Raw genomic sequence first — 18,689 nt, 5'->3', positions numbered from 1 at the left:
GATTTTGTTCAAAATCACTTTATGTATCCCGTCTATAAAAAAATTAATGTGTCCTAGTGTAATGTAACTGATGCTCATGTACAGCGCTATATAAAACAACAAAAAACATTGAAGCTGAGTGAAGGAGGAGGGCAGGGGATAAAGAACACAAACAGACAGGGGCAGGAGACAATAGAAGAGAAAAGACAGTAGATGATACAGATAGTTATAGATCACAGGCAGAAGACACGGGCACTGACGCTGTATATTAAATGTGTAATTAATCAACTGGATGGTTCCCAGTTTACAGGCACAGGAGGGATAGCAGTCTGAATTGGCCGCAGAAGGATGCAAACGCATCACAGGCAGGTTACAGTACCTAGCAGAGAGGGCAGCATATAAAGGCGCACCGGAGACAGACAAGGCCATGGGGCAGGAGGGGAGCTTCCACCAAGAGGAGGAGCTGGGAAGGAGACAGAAAGGTTCTCGCACAGACACTGCCAGGATTCCATGAGTGAAAACGGGGAAGGGAGACACAGGGCCTGGCAGACGGGTATTTGAAGCAGAACTTTGGAACATTCTGTGTCGAATAAAGCAGATTTCAGTAGAGCATGACTTGCTGGATTCTGCACATTTAAACACATTGTGCAACTGTGGTAGATATATAGGAGTTTAAACAAGTACTTTCTTTTCAAAAGCAAAACACCTACCTGACTCAAACGCTTCTTCATCTTTAAAATTTGGCAGCGAAAGGGCAAAAATAAAAATAATTCTGTTAGTCACAATGGTCTCATTTTGCTTTTATTTGTAAAGTTGTTGTGTTGAGATGCACCTTTAATGGTGTGTCAAAAATTAGACAATGCACGTATTAGTGGAACTTGATAAGGAAATAGCATTGGATGGTCTTACCATTAATGTAAAAAAAGCTTATGTTTTTACCATTTGTAGGAATAGCTGTTTTGCCCAGTAGCCACTTTGTGGCAATTGTGAAGGTCACCGTTTTTAAAGGCACAGGCAGTTAATGTTTCATAGTAAAGTACAAGCTCAAATGAATGACTGCGACGTAGGTGAGTTAAGACAAGAGGGTACTTGCCCATTCGGAAATGAGGGGAATTACCCAACCGTTCCATGAAAGACACACTAGCCACATAGGAGTGGTGGCTGTACCCCTGAGCTGGATGTCAAAAACCCTTGAACCCTGAGCACAGGTTCTGAGCCAATAACATCTACTGTTTGGAGTTCAGGTAACAATTAATATTTCTATAACCAAACCATTTCCCTCCTTCCCTCATTAGTTGACCATAATCATATTTATTATAAACTAACCAGCTGGTAGGTTAAAATTAGATGGTTTCTGTAGATAATGTGTACATGCTAGTCACGTGGTACATGCCGCAAGGCATGTAGAACTGGGGATAATTTGAATACAACCGGCCTTAAACAGGCACCCCCAAATATACCGTACCCCTGACAAGTGCCACCATATGGGCTCTAATCCTTGCACTACTGTATCCAGACTGTAAACAAGCACTCGACTGTTTGGTGAGCTTGAGACATCACTTGAGAGTCTAATGAGAGGCAGATCTGGTATTTCAGAAAAGAGTCCGCCTGAGACCCCAGCACGGCGCCCTCACCTGTCTCTACGCATTTCTCATCGATCCTCATGTCGTCCTCTGTGAATTAAAAAAGACAAAGAAAAAGAAAGGAGAAGATATTTCACAATTAATGATAATAAATCAGATATGATTGTATGTTCCATGTAGTCGCCAGGAGGCCTCCTGTTATGTGACGCTAAAGGCTGTCCTGGCTCCTAAACACTGATCCAGCGCGGGAAGTCACAGTAGACGGCTGAGTGCAGCGCGGGGAGTCGCTGGGGTCCACACAGTGGCAACAAGAATGGTGTATGTCCTCAGTCTAGAAATGGCTACATCGTAAACCAAGCAGTGCCACACTGTGCGGGTGACCATATTAATCACAGTGAGTGGGTTTGGTAATAACTTTCAATCAGTAGGCTCAACCTAACTGCTTTGCATGTTCAAACAAGCATTGGCATAGCCATAGGTCTCGCCTTTGGGACATTAAAAGCGATTATTAAAGAGATGTCCTTGCCTGTACTTAGAGGCGTTGTTTCATTGACACGTTTCAAACAGCGTCCTTATTGTTAGTTGACAGAAGAAGTGACTGTGTTAGGGAAGACAGGTTGGGTGTACAGTGCCATCAATCTCACGACTGGCTAGGGAAAATAAGACCTCCCCTAGAAATGGTGCTTGCCACTCCGGAAGAAAACGCATGAATATACAGCTCTGCGCAGGAAGTACCCGCCCAGCCGCATCTGAGCCACAAGAGCGTGATCGCGAGCATGCCCTCGCCCAGCACGCTCTAGGCTACGACAGCCTGTGCCCACTGTTTGTGGCTGCCAGTGCTGAAGAGATGCAAGGACAGGCGGTGTGGAAGGGTAAAGGCCATGGGTGGATGGGCATGGGAGAGTGGCTGTGCATCGGGGATGGATGAGTGCCATACAAGTGGATGGATGGGAGAATGATGGATGAAAGTTGAGTAGATAAATGAATGGATGGGTGCGGTGAGTGAATGGATAGTTGATATAGCACTATTGTTTTGGTTGTCGTTTCTGTGTTATTATTATGTTTTTGTTAATTTCCACGCAGACGCTTGTCCATACACTATATATGTAAATACTGTTGGCCACTAACATGCAGCGCCCACAGCCTGTAACAAACCTGCGTGCCCTGTCAGGCTGTACTATAATAGACAATAGATTTTTTAAGAAATAAAAAAGAAATGAAATAGAGTTTACAAAAAAGAATGAAAACAAATGTTGGAGATGAAGGCTGCCGAGCATTCCATAGCGTTGGAATCACAACTTTGTGACCCAGGAGTTGGGGTGGGGTTGGGGGTGGAGGCTGTATAAGGCGCCTCTGTGTCTGCACCTGGGACAATGAATGAAGTGGATATTAGTAACTGATGGCGTACGGCCGTCACCGGATCTGCCCATCCATAGCGCCTTCAAAACCTCGAGTGAAGCACCTTGTAGGAAAGATCAAGAATAACCTATGCATGGACCAGAAGGGCGGTGGCATGGCACCGGTGGGGAGGTTGCATTTATTCGATGCCTCTAGCTGTCTCTGAGACATGGACTATACAAATTATAAAGCAAACACTTTCAGGCAGAGGTTTTCTTTACACTCTGAAGAAATGTGAACGTGTGCTGCCTAATGAGAGGGCAGCACAGAAGAGCGACAATCATGCCAACGAATGGTAAGCTACGGGTGGGTTTCAAGCCCATTACTGAACACAAGAGTCTCTCAAAAATGGGAATTTGAAAAACCTTTAACAGCAGCCAAGTAGCCCCACACCATTGGGGACACCCACAGCAGCCCTGGCTTCTTAGCTGAAATCCCCCTTAATGCTGGGGCTTAGAGGCTTGCTCCTCAAATGAGGCACAATAAGCTGCAGGTGCAGGATTGCAAGTCATGTTAGCTGTAAATCTAGAAATGGGTCCCGGTGTTCCTTCCGGTGTGTGGACGTCTGCAGTTGTATAAAGGGGGACGCCAATGCCATGTATAGTTATAAACTGGAGACTCTCCAAAGTACGAAAATGGGGGAAAGGGGTAACAATGGACTTCTTCTTCTACCCCAAACCTGTGACAATCAGGGTAGTCATACTGTTAAACGTTACATCCATATGTTGTAATATTCCTCACTCTGCAACTTGATTACTGCTGGGAGAAATACCTTTATTGTAAGCGCATATTTAATTACTCTTGTAACCTTTCTGTCATTTGTAAATAGAGCCTGAGGCAGATGTCGCCGTAATATATATGACCCCAAAGGCACTGAGATGTTGCGAGGCAGCATCTCTGCTATGGAGGCATTAGTTTTCATGGCGAACTATTTAAGGATTATATCAGGCACAGAAACTGTTATCAGAGGGCTTTAAGCACTGTCGGCACAGCCCTCCACCTCCCGAACCTCACCAGGTATCTATCTAGTGTTAACCTCTTAAAAAAGCCTTTCGATTTCCAAATGATGAAACTGTCACAGAATTCCAATAAAAATGTAAGCGCGGTCAGCATCGACAAATGAATGTGCTTGTGTTATTAAAAGTATTTAAAACTAATGGGTTGAAATGGTGTAAAATAGGCTAAATGACTCTTGCTGTCTTTGATTAGAGCATAGAATTAGAGATCGGGGCCCGCTTAGTAATTGTACCCCGAGTTGTTGCAGCATCAGCACAATTGTACAAATATTAAGTGGGTAACAGCAGTGAAACCCCGTAACGCTGCACGTTTTACTAAAGAAACCAAAACAAATTAGCTATTCTACATGTATTCTGACCTCAATGTTAAAGGCTCTTCCCCCAGATAAAGGCTAGATGTGGGCACTATAAAACGTCGCCAATACTGGAATCATTTATTATTAAATTGCTCTATAATATGGGCCTGTCTTGTTTTAATTCTGAGACAACTGAAATAAAACTTACCTAGTGTAATGAACAACACAAGCCTTCTAAATGGCATCGAATCTATGAGCATAAGTAGGAGTCACATAATTATGTAAAAAGACCTTATTAGGTCTTGCCTAGCATTGCAGCGCATGCGCTGCTCGCTTGGCGAGACCTATAGTGAAAGAGGAGATATTTGTAGGGGACTTGAAGCCCCGCCCCTCTTTTTCATTGGCTGGCATCACCGTTTATGCTAAACGGTGGCCTGCCATTGAAAATTAGGTTTTTTGATTGCCGCCCTTTCCCCTTTTCGATCGGCCCATCCGGATAGGATTGTCTGCTTTGCGGCTGTCGCGAAGCAATTTGTTATCTTTATGGGGGCCATCTGTTTTCACTCAGCCCCGTGTTTATTTTTGCATCGCGCTTTCACTTAAAGTGAAAGCGGGATGCAAATATAAACAAGCGGCTGCCTTCCCGCAATGGCGAGCGCTTGTTTAATTTCTTAGCGGCCAGATCCATTGTAGTGTAAAAATGGAACTTACAAGACAGCCCAAATTTATTGGAATGCATTAACACTATAAACAGAGTTATGATAATGGAAAGAACTTAGTTCAATAAGATTTGGGGAATTCTTTATAAGAATTGAACTTTGGGTCTACGATACAAAATTGGAAAATATGTTCCTAGTAGAAAAGAAACGAAGGGTATGTGATCGCGCCTGATTTAAATTAGTATGTGCTATATAACCTTCTATGTTGATGCCAATAAAAAAATTAATTTAAAAAAAAACGAGTTTGAAGGAAATCCCGATCGATACTGGAATGTGAGTTTATCCCCCTCAGAGATTACTAGTTTAGTAGGAATGCCCGCACATTCCCCACCAGCTGCGAAAATCAACAGAAATTTATAAGGGGGAAAATGCTCGAAATAATGTTAAATCCCGCGCGCACACAAATGTACGTGATTATGCCTCGTGCTCAGCAGTGACACTCGTTATGGGAGAGAATTCATGCGTCCTGTAATTACCGCTCCCTGCAGTATTGGTAATAATGGAATGGAATGGAAATGGAATGGAAAAGCATTTATAGAGCGCATGGCTACCCAGAAGCATCCCAGCGCTAGTACCGACAATAGAGGAAGGAAGACAGAGCTTACGGAAAGAGATAAGTTTTTATTTGTTTCCGGAAGGACATGTGATCAGGGGTGCTGCGTAGATGAAGGGGCAGGCCATTCCAGAGTCTGGGTGCATTGTAAGAGAAGAGTCTGCCGCCACTTCTGGCCTTCTTGATCCTGGGAACCTCAATCAGATGCAGATCATCTGATCTTAGTCTACGATTGGCTTTGTATGGGTGAATCAAGTTAGAGATAGATGGAGGACCAAGTCCCTGCATAGCTTTGTGCACTAAGCATAGGGATTTGAACTTGATACGTTCCTGCACTGGGAGCCAATGAAGGGCTCGAAGAGCCGGTACAGCTGACAGTCTATTAGGGACTCTTAATAAGAGTCTTGCTGCGCTGTTTTGTACCGATTGAAGTTTCTTGATTACTGAGAGGGGGAGCCCAGGTACAGAGCATTCCCATAATCCAGCCTAGAAAGAATTAATGACTGAATCATTACTTTCCTAGCCAATGGAGGGAGCAAAGGTAAAACTTTTCGGGCCATTTTGAGTAGGCCGTAGCAGAGGGCTGCTGTTTTCCTAGCTTGAGTTTTTAGGCTTAGGTCCTGATCCAGCCATACCCCCAAACTCTTGATTTCTGATTTTGGAGTGGGGGCTGGGCCCATGCATAGTGGCCATAACTTGGTGGGCGTGTAGTGAAGGGAGTTACCCAAAACCATAATCTCGGGTTTTTCACCGTTAAGCCTGAGTTGTGAATCATCCATCCAGCTTGAGATGTCTTTCAGGCAGGCATGGATGGCGTGGAATTCTTGGTTAGTTTGGGTGAGTCCGACCACTAGCTGGGTCTCGTCAGCATAGGTAATAATGCGGATGCCATAGGGTTCTATCTTAGCTGCCAGGGGAGACATATATACGTTAAATAACGTCGGGCTAAGAGAGGAGCCCTGAGGCACCCCGTTCGGCAGCTGTATGGATTTGGAAACCACATTGTCATTGAAAACTTGAAAGGATCTATCCTCCAAAAAGGAGGATAGCCAGTGGAGTGCTGTGCCCCTGATACCAATGTTCCTTAGCCGCCGGATCAAAGGCCGGTGGTTCACCGTATCAAAGGCGGCGCTCAGGTCAAGGAGAATAATGGCAGCTGACCCTCCAGAATCCAGGATCTTTTTGCTTTCCTCCATCACTGCCAGAAGCGCCGTCTCGGTACCTTGGCGTGGGCGGAAGCCAGTCTGGGAGGGGTGGAGGAGGCCATGTTCTTCAAGAAAACCTGACAGCGCTCCATTTACGAGTTTTTCAGTGATCTTACTAATGGCAGGGAGGAGAGAAATGGGGCGATAATTGCCTGAGTCAGAGGGATCCAGGTTGGGTTTCTTTAGCAAAGTCTTTACCCTCGCCTCTTTCCACCTAGGTGGAACTACTCCAGTGGTAAGAGAGGTGTTAATCAAATTTATTATGTAAGGGGCTATAATAGGCGTGACTCGCTTTAGAATGCTCATTGGTGCCGGATCAGCTGGGGAGCCGCTTTTTAGCGTGGTCCATAGGGAGTCGAAAATGTCCTGGGTTACCAAAGGAAAATCTTTCAGAATGAGATCTGTTTGAGGGTCCAAATAGGTGAGGGGGGAGGGATCTTCCTCTATCTTAATCGGAAGAGATTTTACAATAAGCTGGACTTTATTGCTAAAAAATTCGGCAAGTTTATTACATTGTTCGCCTGAAATATCGGGGGCTGCTCTGGGCGGAGGGACTTTAAAAAAAACTCTTTATAATCTTAAAAGTTTCTCTTGAGGAATTGGGTGCCGCTAGAATTTTGTTTTCATAGTATAAGGCTTGGGCTTTCCTAAATTCTTTTTTATAGGTGCTGATAGATAGTCTGTATTCCTGTTTTTTTAATGGTAGGAAGTCTTTCCTCCATTGTCTTTCTTTGACTTTACACTGCTGCTTAAGGACACGTAGTTCAGGTGTGAACCAAGGTGTATCTCGTGTCCCTACTGGCTTCTTTATCCTAGTTTTAGGCAGGGCCGTATTAAGTGAGTGCTCAATCCAACAGTTGAAGTCCTCGTTAGCCTGAGTGGGACATAGGGATATGGTAGGTTTTCCTATTTCCAGTTCCCGAGCCCACTTATCCATAGAAAGCTTATTCCAGCGGCGACCAAGACTATAGCTATTCCACCTCATCGGCCATTGGGTCAGTCAGCTCTTAGCATCATATAGCCCGGGGGGAGGGTTTGCATAATGTCGGGCTCTGAATGAGGGGAGAGCCAGGTTTCTGTGAAGAAAAACACATCAGGGTCTAGGTCTCCGAGGAGTATCCCTATCTCCGTGGTATGTTTGGGGAGGGATCTACAGTTGAGAAGGAATATTTTAAACTCAGTTCTTTCCTGCAAGTGGACTGGCTTGTATGATGTAAGGTGTTGGGTACATAGCGGACATTTAATAGGGATATTCTCCTGTGGGCACACAAACTCACAATTGATTCCAGGGAGAGAATTAAGATTATGAAGCTCAGAGTTTGTATATGTGCGATGGGCTGATGTAAGCGGGCAGTAGTACTGGCCCCTGGGCCCGACCGTGCGCGGACAGGCGCAGACGGGCTTGTCTTAGGCGCGCCTTCAGCGCCCCAGTGGCGCGCACGCTGCGCGGTCGCATCAGCGAGTGTTATATAGGATGCCCCCGCCCGGGTTCAGCTACTAGAATGCTGACCCGGCGCTGTGAAATGCGGAAGTGAGTGTTCCGCCCCCCCTAGAGCACTGAACACGGCTCTAATCACAGTGATATTTTACACATAGTAAATACATCCGTTCAAGAGGTCACAAATGTCATAAAAACACGTGCAAGATTATTAAAAGTTAAAAATGTCTCAGAACTTCTATTGCGTGCAGGATATCACAGAATTAGCGTTTTAACAGTGACCTGCAGCCACACTCCTACGTGAGTGCTCTGCTTCCGGTCCGGTCTAATCCGGTGGAGGATTTCCAACGTGGCCTGGCTATCGATGGTGCAGCAGGTGCAGTGGCACCGGGACACAGACGTGTGAGGAATACTTAATTATGAAATTCTTTTAACGTCCAACCGGAGACTAAGGAGGCATTTACTGTGCTGGTCTTCGGGCCCTCTGCTCTGGGAGTGTTAGGTTTTGTTCTGGGTTTTTCCGTCTTGAAGGGCCTCTTCCTTTCGATGTTTCACGTTCATCTAGCCGCACTTCCTCCAGATCTGGAAGTGATTATAGCCTAGAACTGTTCCCCACTGGCTGTGATGGTTCCCGTTAGCCTGATCGGCGAGTGAGTATCGGGCATAGCATGGACCGCGCGCTCAGCCCGGGCAGGTCATGCGAGGGTGGACGGCTAGATCAAAACATGATGAGAGACAGCGTGTTCAGTTTATCAGTGTCGGCCTCTGTGTGACTGTTCAGTGAGAAGGTGAGATGCAAAAGCACACAGAAGTGAGCAAGAGAGAGATTTCACTGCCCGTAGGGCTGCTTGGAAGGTGAGGGCCCTGGGTAATTGCTCACTTTGACTTTGCCTTAAAATGTCTCTGATTGGTCAACAGGTTATACCAATGTCTTGGTTGTCAGGAGTCTACAGAAGGAATGTTTTCCCCATGCCTATGGTTCGGGTGAGGGAATGCCAGAACCTGGGGTCCTGTGCTTCAGGGCGATCACCTGGGCGACTGACATGAGATGGTGGTCCAGCTCCTGCAGACATTCTGCACCTTTTCCTCCAAACATTTTAAAAGAATTTTTTATTTGATCCTGGGCTCCCCCGGGAGTCCCCCCTGGTTTCTTTTAGGTCAGGTTTACTAAATTCACATGTTTCCTGTAGAGGACAAGCATGTCGGCCCTCTTTTGTGTTTTTTATCTTTTGATGCTTTTTGGGGGAAGTTGCCATCATTGCCTTGCGGAAGTCCAGGCGTACCATAATTCATCTCAGTGGATCATTTGTAAAAGTGACATGATGTTTCGAAGCTTGGAAAACAGATATTAGTTGAGGTGTTAGTTTGCTCCTTCTCTGGTTGCTTTTCCTAACTGGTGGAAGGTAGGGGTGTTTCAGAGAATATGCTCTGATTCTTTGGTTTCTCGCCAGGGGGGCCAGAGTTGCAGGACATGACTTTGCACCACCTGTGACTGAATTTCAGTTAACTTATGTGTAATTCTACTTCTTCTCTTTTAAGCTTTCTATGTTGTGCTATAGTAGGCCATGCTATTGTATGAGTTATTGGCTGTCTGTTAAATTATAGGTCTTGTCACACTAAACATGATTAGAATGGGCATGATGAAATCTGGGAGTGCTAGCATTTCACACGCATGTGTTGCAGAGTCTGCGAAGGGCAAGACAGAGAGACATATTTCAAGACAAATGCTGATGAATTGTATTTCCCATTGACCTAGAGGCGGAGGGACGACTTCCTGCGGAGGCATAAGTATAGAAAACGAAAGAAAAACATTTTTGTTTTTAGGCCAACCCAGTTTTCTTCCGTGTGTCTTCTGTGACACTGTACGGGCCTGTTGTTCTAGCAAGGAGTGATTCGGTGATGAGGTCATCAGCACGAGATGTCCTTCAGCCAGCACCCAGACCTGTCCTAGGTACATCGCACATTGCATGCCTTTGATTCACGTGCATCCACTCTCAAGGGCTGTGGGGACAGGGCTCCGGCCCATGTTAATAACTGGAGACTTAGCTCAGTGGGTGGAGCACCTCCTCTTGAGGCATGTGTTTATGCTGCTTATTGCAGGCTTGACTCTGACTGTCATACTTCTGAGGTGGATAAAATAAATATGTTGACATTTACGTTGTTACATTTACCACCGTGCTATTACCTCATTCAAGCGCCAAGCATTAATTTCGTTCGTTGTGGTCGTTATTTACACACAGCATGGGTATAACCTGGAGGCCTCACTTCTACAAGGAGACGTTCCTCCAGGCATGGGGTTGCTCTGGGCAGTTTAGTCATGGGACACAAGTTAAACAAACTGTTGCTGTTTTAGTGGGGCAGGGGGGCACAACTGCCTGCCACCCCCCCTCCCCCACGCTCAATAGCACCCACCAGTTTGAGAGATAGTCTTCTCTCATTTGTGATGTCAAAGGATGGGTGGGGTGGGCTCTGTCTGCGTGTGGCACAGGGAGTTACCGCCCCCACCGCCGCCTACACGCCGGCTCTTTATGAGGTGTTAAAGACACTAGTCAGTGGCGGCCCCTCCCTCCCCACCCAACCTCGCAGGGCGGCATTGGCACTGCCGAGCTGGGCGCAGCATTCAAGGTGCTTTCCAGTGCGTCACCACAGGGCTCTGCCCCTGCCCCTCCCCCACCAACACACACTTTTTTTTTTTACTTTAATAAGCGCGGCTCCGTCTTCACGGACACTGCGCTATGCAATGCAATAGGTGTTGCTTTTGGTATTGTAAATAACAATGCCATTTAATTTTTTTAAAGGCATTGCCATTTACAATGTCAATAGTTCAAAATAATGTCATTGCGAGACCTATTGCATTGTAAATGCTTGTTACAGTTATTTTTAAGAAAGGTGAGGTGCTGGGTGGTGAGGTTCATATTCTGGGTGCAGTGGCCACACACACAGTTAGGCCCCAGTAATACAACACAACAGAGGAACCATCTTAGGCTAAGTCACTGTACACTGCCAGGGAGCCTAGACACACCATAAGAGCATCAATTATTCAGAAATTAACTAAATTAGCTTTTACATATGCAAAAGAGTTTCACAGCAACACCTACATTAAACAAGCATTGGCATAGCCAAGAGGTCTCGCCTTTGGGACCTTATAAGTGTTTAGCCATGTAACAGTTGCATAACTAAATACTTGTAAGGTCCCAAAAGCGAGACCTATTGGCTATGCCAAGCGGCCGCGAAAGTGATCGCGATCAAACATCAAAGTGTCCATGCGGCCGCGAAAGTGAAATTAATCGCGGTCAAGCGCGGCACGTGTGCCCACGCACATGCACTGTAGCTCTAGGCTGGCCTGGTAGCACTTTTTGGAGCCCTCTCAAAAAGTCTCGCCAGACCAGCGCATGCGCTGGGTCAGGCGAGACCTAAAAACAAAGACATGGCATGAAAATTCAGTTAACCCCTTGTATGCCCATGACGAGCTGGACTCGTAATGGAGCACAGTCGTGCTGTGCCCATGACGAGTCCAGCTCGTCATGAGGCAAACCCTAGGGAATCCCTCTGGTGCGGCACCAGAGGGATTCCCTTTCTGCACAAATAGCCTCGGGAGCTGGGGAAGAGCTTCCCCAGCACCCGAGGCGCCCCCCCCCCCTTTCACTGCAATGACGATCGGCGCGCGCGTCGCGCCGACTTCATTACAGTGAAAGTGAAACTGAAATGAGCCAAGAGGCTCATTTCAGGTTTCACTTTGTACGTGCTCAGGGGGCTAGCTCAGCCCCCTGAGCACGTACAAGGACGGGAGAGGTATCGTTGGAAAGGGGAGAATCTCCCCTTTCCAATGGTACCCCTCCCCAGTGGATCCCTGCTTGGGGATCGCCACAGGAGGGCGATCCCCAAGCAGGGATCCACCCACTAGACACCAGGGAGGGGGGAGCGGCCCCTTGGGCAAGGGCCTTTGCTCCCCCCTGTGTATTTTTGGGCATTTTAGTCTTTTTGCCCCCCCTGGGGGGCAGATGGGGGCATTATCCCCCAATCTGCCCCCCCGGGGGGGGGGGTAAAAAGCCCACTAGACACCAGGGAAGTTACGTATATAAATAAATAGGGGTGGGGGCTGCCCAAAACGGGTAGGCCCATGCCCCCCCCAATTACTACAGTCTTTCTGTCCCCCCCCCGGGGGGCAGATGGGGCATTGGCCCCTAATCTGCCCCTTCGGGGGGGCAGAAAGCCCACTAAACACCAGGGATTCGTTTTTAGTTTTATATTTAGGGTGGGGGCTGCCCGCAACGGGCACGCCAATGCCCCCACTCTCCCCCCCACAAAAATGTCAGTCTTTCTGCCCCCCAGGAGGCAGATGGGAGCTGTAGCCCCCAATCTGGCCCCCCCTGGGGGCGCAGAATGCCGACTAGAAACCATGGATTTTTTTGTTTTATTAGTGTAGGGGTTCCCCAAAATGGGCATGACAATACCCCACCCCACCCCCAGAGAAATTCCAGTCTTTCTGCCCCCCCGGGAGGGCAGATGGTGGCAGTGGCCCCTGATCTGCCCCCTGGGGGGGCAGAAAACCCAGTAGGCGCCAGCTTTTTTTATGCGTGGGGGTGGGGGCTACCCAAAATGGTCATACCAATGCCCCCACCCCCACAAAAAATAGCCACAGTCTTTCTGCCCCTTTAGGGGCATATCAGGATGAAACCCCCTTCCCCGATTCCCCCCCAGGGCGGCAGAAAGCCCACTGGGCTCCGATTTTCTTTTTTAGCAATGTGCATACCTGTGGATTTTGGGCCCTAGCGCAGTTGGCACGTAGGCAAACCTAGCAAAACTGTACATTCTTTAAAACTAGACACCGAGGGGAATCCTGGATGGGGTGACTTCACTGGCTCTCACCAGGTTCTGTTACCCAGAATCCATTGCAAACCTAAAAGTATGTTCAAAATAACACTTTTTCCTCACATTTCTTTGTCGGAAAGTTCTGGAATCTGCGTGGGTCCACAAAATTCCACCCACCCTGCGTTCCCCAAAGTCTTCAGAGAAAAATGGTACCTCACTTGCGTGGGTAGGCATAGTGCCCGCGTCAGGCAAGGGCCCAAAACCTATTGAGGAGACATCAAAATTACCTATCACAAAACAACCTGGTTTTGCAAAGGGGGTCCTATGAGTTTTTGGCCCCGGGCTTGGCGGCCACCTAGGGAAACCTACCAAACCCACACATTTCTGAAAACTAGACACCCGGGGGATTCCAGGGAGGTATGGTTTGCGTGGATCCCCCAACGTTTCCTTACCCAGAATGCCCTGCAAACCTCAAATTTGGCTAAAAAAATCACCTTTTTCACACATTTTTGTGTGGGAAAGTTGTGGCATCACCGGGCTGACACAAATTTCCTACCACCCAGCGTTCCCCCGGGTCTCCCGATTAAAACGGTGCCTCACTCGTGTGGGAGGCCCAAGTACCCGCGACAGGCAAGGCCCCAAAACGTATTGAGGCGACATGAAAATTGCCTACCTTAAAACGACCTGGTTTTGCAAGGGGGGTCCCCTGGGTTTTTGGCCCCGTGCTCGGCGGCCACCTAGGGGAACTTACCAAACCCACACATTTCTGAAAACTAGATACCCGGGGGATTCCAGGGAGGTATGGCTTGCGTGGATCCCCCAACGTTTCCTTACCCAGAATGCCCTGCAAACCTCAAATTTAGCTGAAAAAAACACCTTTTTCACACATTTTTGTGTGGGAAAGTTGAGGCACCACCGGGCTGACACAAATTTCCTACCACCCAGCGTTCCCCCGGGTCTCCCGATAAAAACGGTGCCTCACTCGTGTGGGAGGCCCAAGTACCCGCGACAGGCAAGGGTCCAAACCGTAGTGCGCCTCAACAGGCAAGGGTCCTAAACGTAGTGCGCCTCACTACGTTTTGGGCCCTTGCCTGTCGCGGGTACTTGGGCCTCCCACACGAGTGAGGCACCGTTTTTATCGGGAGACCCGGGGGAACGCTAGGTGGTAGGAAATTTGTGTCAGCCCGGTGATGCCTCAACTTTCCCACACAAAAATGTGTGAAAAAGGTGATGTTTTCAGCTAAATTTGAGGTTTGCAGGGCATTCTGGGTAAGGAAACATTGGGGGATCCACGCAAGCCATACCTCCCTGGAATCCCCCGGGTGTCTAGTTTTCAGAAATGTGTGGGTTTGGTAGGTTGCCCTAGGTGGCCGCCGAGCACCGGGCCAAAAACCCAGGTGACCCCCCTTGCAAAACCAGGTCGTTTTGAGGTAGGCAATTTTCATGTTGCCTCAATACGTTTTGGGGCCTTGCCTGTCGCGGGTACTTGGGCCTCCCACACGAGTGAGGCCCCGTTTTTATCGGGAGACCCGGGGGAACGCTGGGTGTAGGAAATTTGTGTCAGCCCGGTGATGCCTCAACTTTCCCACACAAAAATGTGTGAAAAAGGTGATGTTTTCAGCTAAATTTGAGGTTTGCAGGGCATTCTGGGTAAGGAAACGTTGGGGGATCCACGCAAGCCATACCTCCCTGGAATCCTCCGGGTGTCTAGTTTTCAGAAATGTGTGGGTTTGGTAGGTTCCCCTAGGTGGCCGCTGAGCACCGGGCCAAAAACCCAGGTGACCCCCCTTGCAAAACCAGGTCGTTTTGAGGTAGGCAATTTTCATGTCGCCTCAATACGTTTTGGGCCCTTGCCTGTCGCGGGTACTTGGGCCTCCCACACGAGTGAGGCACCGTTTGTATCGGGAGACCTGGGGGAACGCTGGGTGGTAGGAAATTTGTGTCAGCCCGGTGATGCCTCAACTTTCCCACACAAAAATGTGTGAAAAAGGTGATGTTTTCAGCTAAATTTGAGGTTTGCAGGGCATTCTGGGTAAGGAAACGTTGGGGGATCCACACAAGCCATACCTCCCTGCAATCCCCCGGGTGTCTAGTTTTTAGAAATGTGTGGGTTTGGTAGGTTCCCCTAGGTGGCCGCCGAGCACGGGGCCAAAAACCCAGGTGACCCCCCTTGCAAAACCAGGTCGTTTTGAGGTAGGCAATTTTCATGTCGCTTCAATACGTTTTGGGGCCTTGCCTGTCGCGGGTACTTGGGCCTCCCACACGAGTGAGGCACCATTTTTATTGGGAGACCCGGGGCAACACTGGGTGGTAGGAAATTTGTGTCAGCCCGGTGATGCCACAACTTTCCCATACAAAAATGTGTGAAAAATGAGATTTTTTCAGCTAAATTTAAGGTTTGCAGGGCATTCTGGGTAAGAAAACGTTGGGGAATCCACGCAAGCCATGCCTCCCTGGAAGCACACGGGTGTCTAGTTTTCAAAAATGTATAGGTTTGCTAGGTTTCCCAAGGTGCCCGCAGAGCTAGGGTTCAAAAACTACAGCTAGACATTTTGCCAAAAAAGGGTAAATTTTCACTGCGATATTGAGTTGTGACCACGTTGCGTTTTGCGCCGTTTCCTGTCGCAGGCACTAGGCCGACCCACACAAGTGAGGTACCGTTTTTCTCGTAAGACGTTGGGGAACGCAAGGTGGGTGGTAATTTGTGGATCCACGCAGATTCCGGAACTTTCCACCACAGAAAGGTGTGGAAAATGTGGGTTTTTTGACAATTGATTAGGTTTGCAAGGGATTCTGGGTAACAGACCCTGGTAGGAGGCAGTCAAGTCACCCCATCCTGGATTCCCCTGGGTGTCTAGTTTTCAAAAATGTATAGGTTTGCTAGGTTTCCCAAGGTGCCCACAGAGCTAGGGTTCAAAAACTAGAGCTAGGCACTTTGCCAAAAAAGGGTAAATTTTCACTGCGATATTGAGTTGTGACCACGTTGCGTTTTGCGCCGTTTCCTGTCGTGGGCACTATGCCTACCCACACAAGTGAGGTACCATTTTTATCGGGAGACTTAGGGTAATTCAGTTTTGTAAAGGAACTGTTATTATCTATTGACTTTCGATGCATTTCTGCCTTCCAAATGAAAGATATTGTGTAAAAAAGAAGTCATTCTAAAAAATGACTGATAATTCTCATGCTAGTAGGAGTATCCCCAATTTCAGAAATGTGCAAATATTTACTGTTTCTAAACTCTATATTTTGTTCCCATTTCAGAAATACATAGGTGTCTTTCATACCGATTTTTCCATGTACACATTTTTACAGAATAATTACTATATACCCGGTACATAATAAAAAACCATTGCAAGTTGCTGCTCAGTTTTTGGCTCTGGGTTCGTCGGGTTCTTGGTGAACCTACAAGTCCTATATATCCCCACAACCAGTAATGTCCAGCGGATGTAATGGTATATTGCTTTCAAAGAGCTGTCATAATTAGAAGAAGTTACAGGTGAAAACGTTGACACAAAAGGCTTTTTTTTCCAACTAATTTTCAATTTATCCTATATTTAACTGTTAGTTTCTATAAAAAAAACCTTGATGGATCTACACAAATGACCCCTTGCTGAATTCAGAATTTTGTCTTCTTCTCGAAAATGTATAGCTTTCCAGGATCCATTATTGCTTTTGTACCCATTTCTGCCATTAACTGGAAGGAGGTCAAAAGCACAAAAAATAGCAAAATTAGGCTATGTCCCAGAAAAATGCCAAAGCTGTGTAAAAAATGTTGGGTTTCTGACAAAAGTCTGGTATCCCCGAAAAGCTGGGAAAATGGTGATTCCAACCCCACAAACCCTTTTTTTATAACATTTGCAGGGAAAAACCCAGATGCTTTCATTTGCAGCCCGTTTTTCCAATTTTTCCGAACAAAACCAAAATGTTGCTGTATTTTGGCTAATTTCTGTGACCCCTCTGGGAGAATCCACAAACCCTGAGTACCTTTAGAATCCCCATGATGTTGGAAGAAAGGACGCAAATTTGGCGTGGATACCTTATGTGGTCAAAAAGTTACAGGGGTCTAAGCACGCACTACCCCAAATAGCCAAAAAGGGCGTGGCACAGGAGGGGAAAAGGCCTGGCAGCGAAGGGGTTAATACCAGCGCCATCTCTACACTGCCCCCCCACCCTCCCCCACCAGCAGGACAAGATTGCCATCAAGACCGAGATCAGAGAAGAGAGGTCACCATCCTTGCAGACTGTGTTTCTAAAAGAAAACAAAGGTCGAGATTGTTATCGAGAATACAGCCTCTAATTGTAAAGGAATGTCTGACAACAGAATGCGTGGCTTAATTTAGAACAGTGCCGGCCGTACGGCTCCACACGTCACCACACGTCTCTCACGCATCACATGACCGGAACAAACTGGTATCCCGAACAACATGGATAAAACGAACAATGCTAGCCCTCACCGTCACTATCCATCACGGTGGACGGAGGATAGCAGTGTCAGAGGAGCACCACCCTTGGAGTAGTAAGGAGTGGGGGGGGAGCAGTGGGAGCACATTTTCTCTATTCTTCTGGCTACCATTCCGCTATAACTTTGTTATGTAGCAACGTTGGGGGCTTTTGCGACACAATTATTTCTTACATCTTGTCGGTCTACTTAGCCATGCAGAGCCAGCTTTAACAGTCCACAGTGATCGGCTTTATGGGGTAGGGCGTCTGAGGCTTACTGCACTAGGCCGGTGCCTTTTAACTTCGGATCTGGTACCTGGGTCATTCATAGAAAAGTATGCTGCGTGGAAAAGGTAGTACGGCTCGTTTAAGAGATATCTTGATTAATACTACTACGAGAATTGCTAGGCCAACAGTGACACCCTTATATGTACATTGGGTGCAATTGGTGGACAACTACTGGCTAACACATTTGGCCTCTCCTTACTGTGTTCATGTACCATAGCTTGACATGTGGTGATTATTAACATAATGACCTCTCTCCGTATGATCTCTTTTTCTTCCTGCAATAAAGAGTGTGACTTGAGGGGGTCTCTCCTTGCCCACCGCCAGTTCAAACTCGAAATAGGGTGAAACTCAGTGAGTAGGCATGCACCAGACCACTACTGGGTAGTGGTTGTGGCGATTCTGACTACAGCATGATGTATGCAACGCTGATATTTTAATAGTAGATTTCTGGTGGGGAATGATTGATACACTAGACTCGAGTATTCTTATGTGTAGATAAGTTTACTACACACATAGCATGTGAAGTACTAAGAGAAGATTACTCCTAGCTGCTTGTTTTCTTCTCATTTTCTCTCTCATTACACTATTGTTCCCTTTTTCTTCTCTTTTAGTAATCCCACTACTTATGTAGAGGAAATTCCTCAACACGGAACTACAGGTTTCTAGGCATCCTCTTTTCTCAAGAGGAGGTGATAGTAGTAAACCACTGGGACAGGTAGAGTCCTGAGGAAGTCTGGCATGACCCTATATATGTGGGGCACATAAATACGGCTGAAACATGTCAACCACCTGGCAGTAAAGGAGGGGTGTTGGGAGCACATTGCATCTCCCTATCACCACCATCCTTCAGGTTTTTAACCCTGACCGGATGGGTCCATGAATAAAGTCTTAGGCACAGCAACACTTCCGAGCTAGTTTTAACTCACACACCACTGCACTTTCACTACCGTCGTTTTCAGCCA

The 18,689-nt window shown here is 47.2% G+C and overlaps 1 protein-coding gene across 8 annotated transcripts in view; it reads right to left on the bottom strand.

The window, feature by feature from the left end:
• MPP4 (MAGUK p55 scaffold protein 4) overlaps window positions 1–18,689 on the bottom strand; it is a 397,034-nt gene that overhangs the window by 143,620 nt on the left and 234,725 nt on the right. For all 8 annotated transcript variants that reach the window (XM_085648977.1, XM_085648979.1, XM_085648978.1 and 5 more), the window contains 2 exons: window positions 1,614–1,652; window positions 690–710 (listed from right to left, as the gene is read on the bottom strand). In XM_085648977.1, the coding sequence (XP_085505103.1) occupies window positions 690–710; window positions 1,614–1,652 (60 nt within the window). The remainder of the gene's footprint in view (window positions 1–689; window positions 711–1,613; window positions 1,653–18,689) is intronic.

The sequence above is a fragment of the Triturus cristatus genome, chromosome 3_2, assembly GCF_964204655.1.
Source record: "Triturus cristatus chromosome 3_2, aTriCri1.1, whole genome shotgun sequence".
Classification (NCBI taxonomy): domain Eukaryota; kingdom Metazoa; phylum Chordata; class Amphibia; order Caudata; family Salamandridae; genus Triturus; species Triturus cristatus.
Note: the sequence above shows the minus strand (reverse complement) of the source record. Positions and strands in the feature narration are given on the sequence as shown.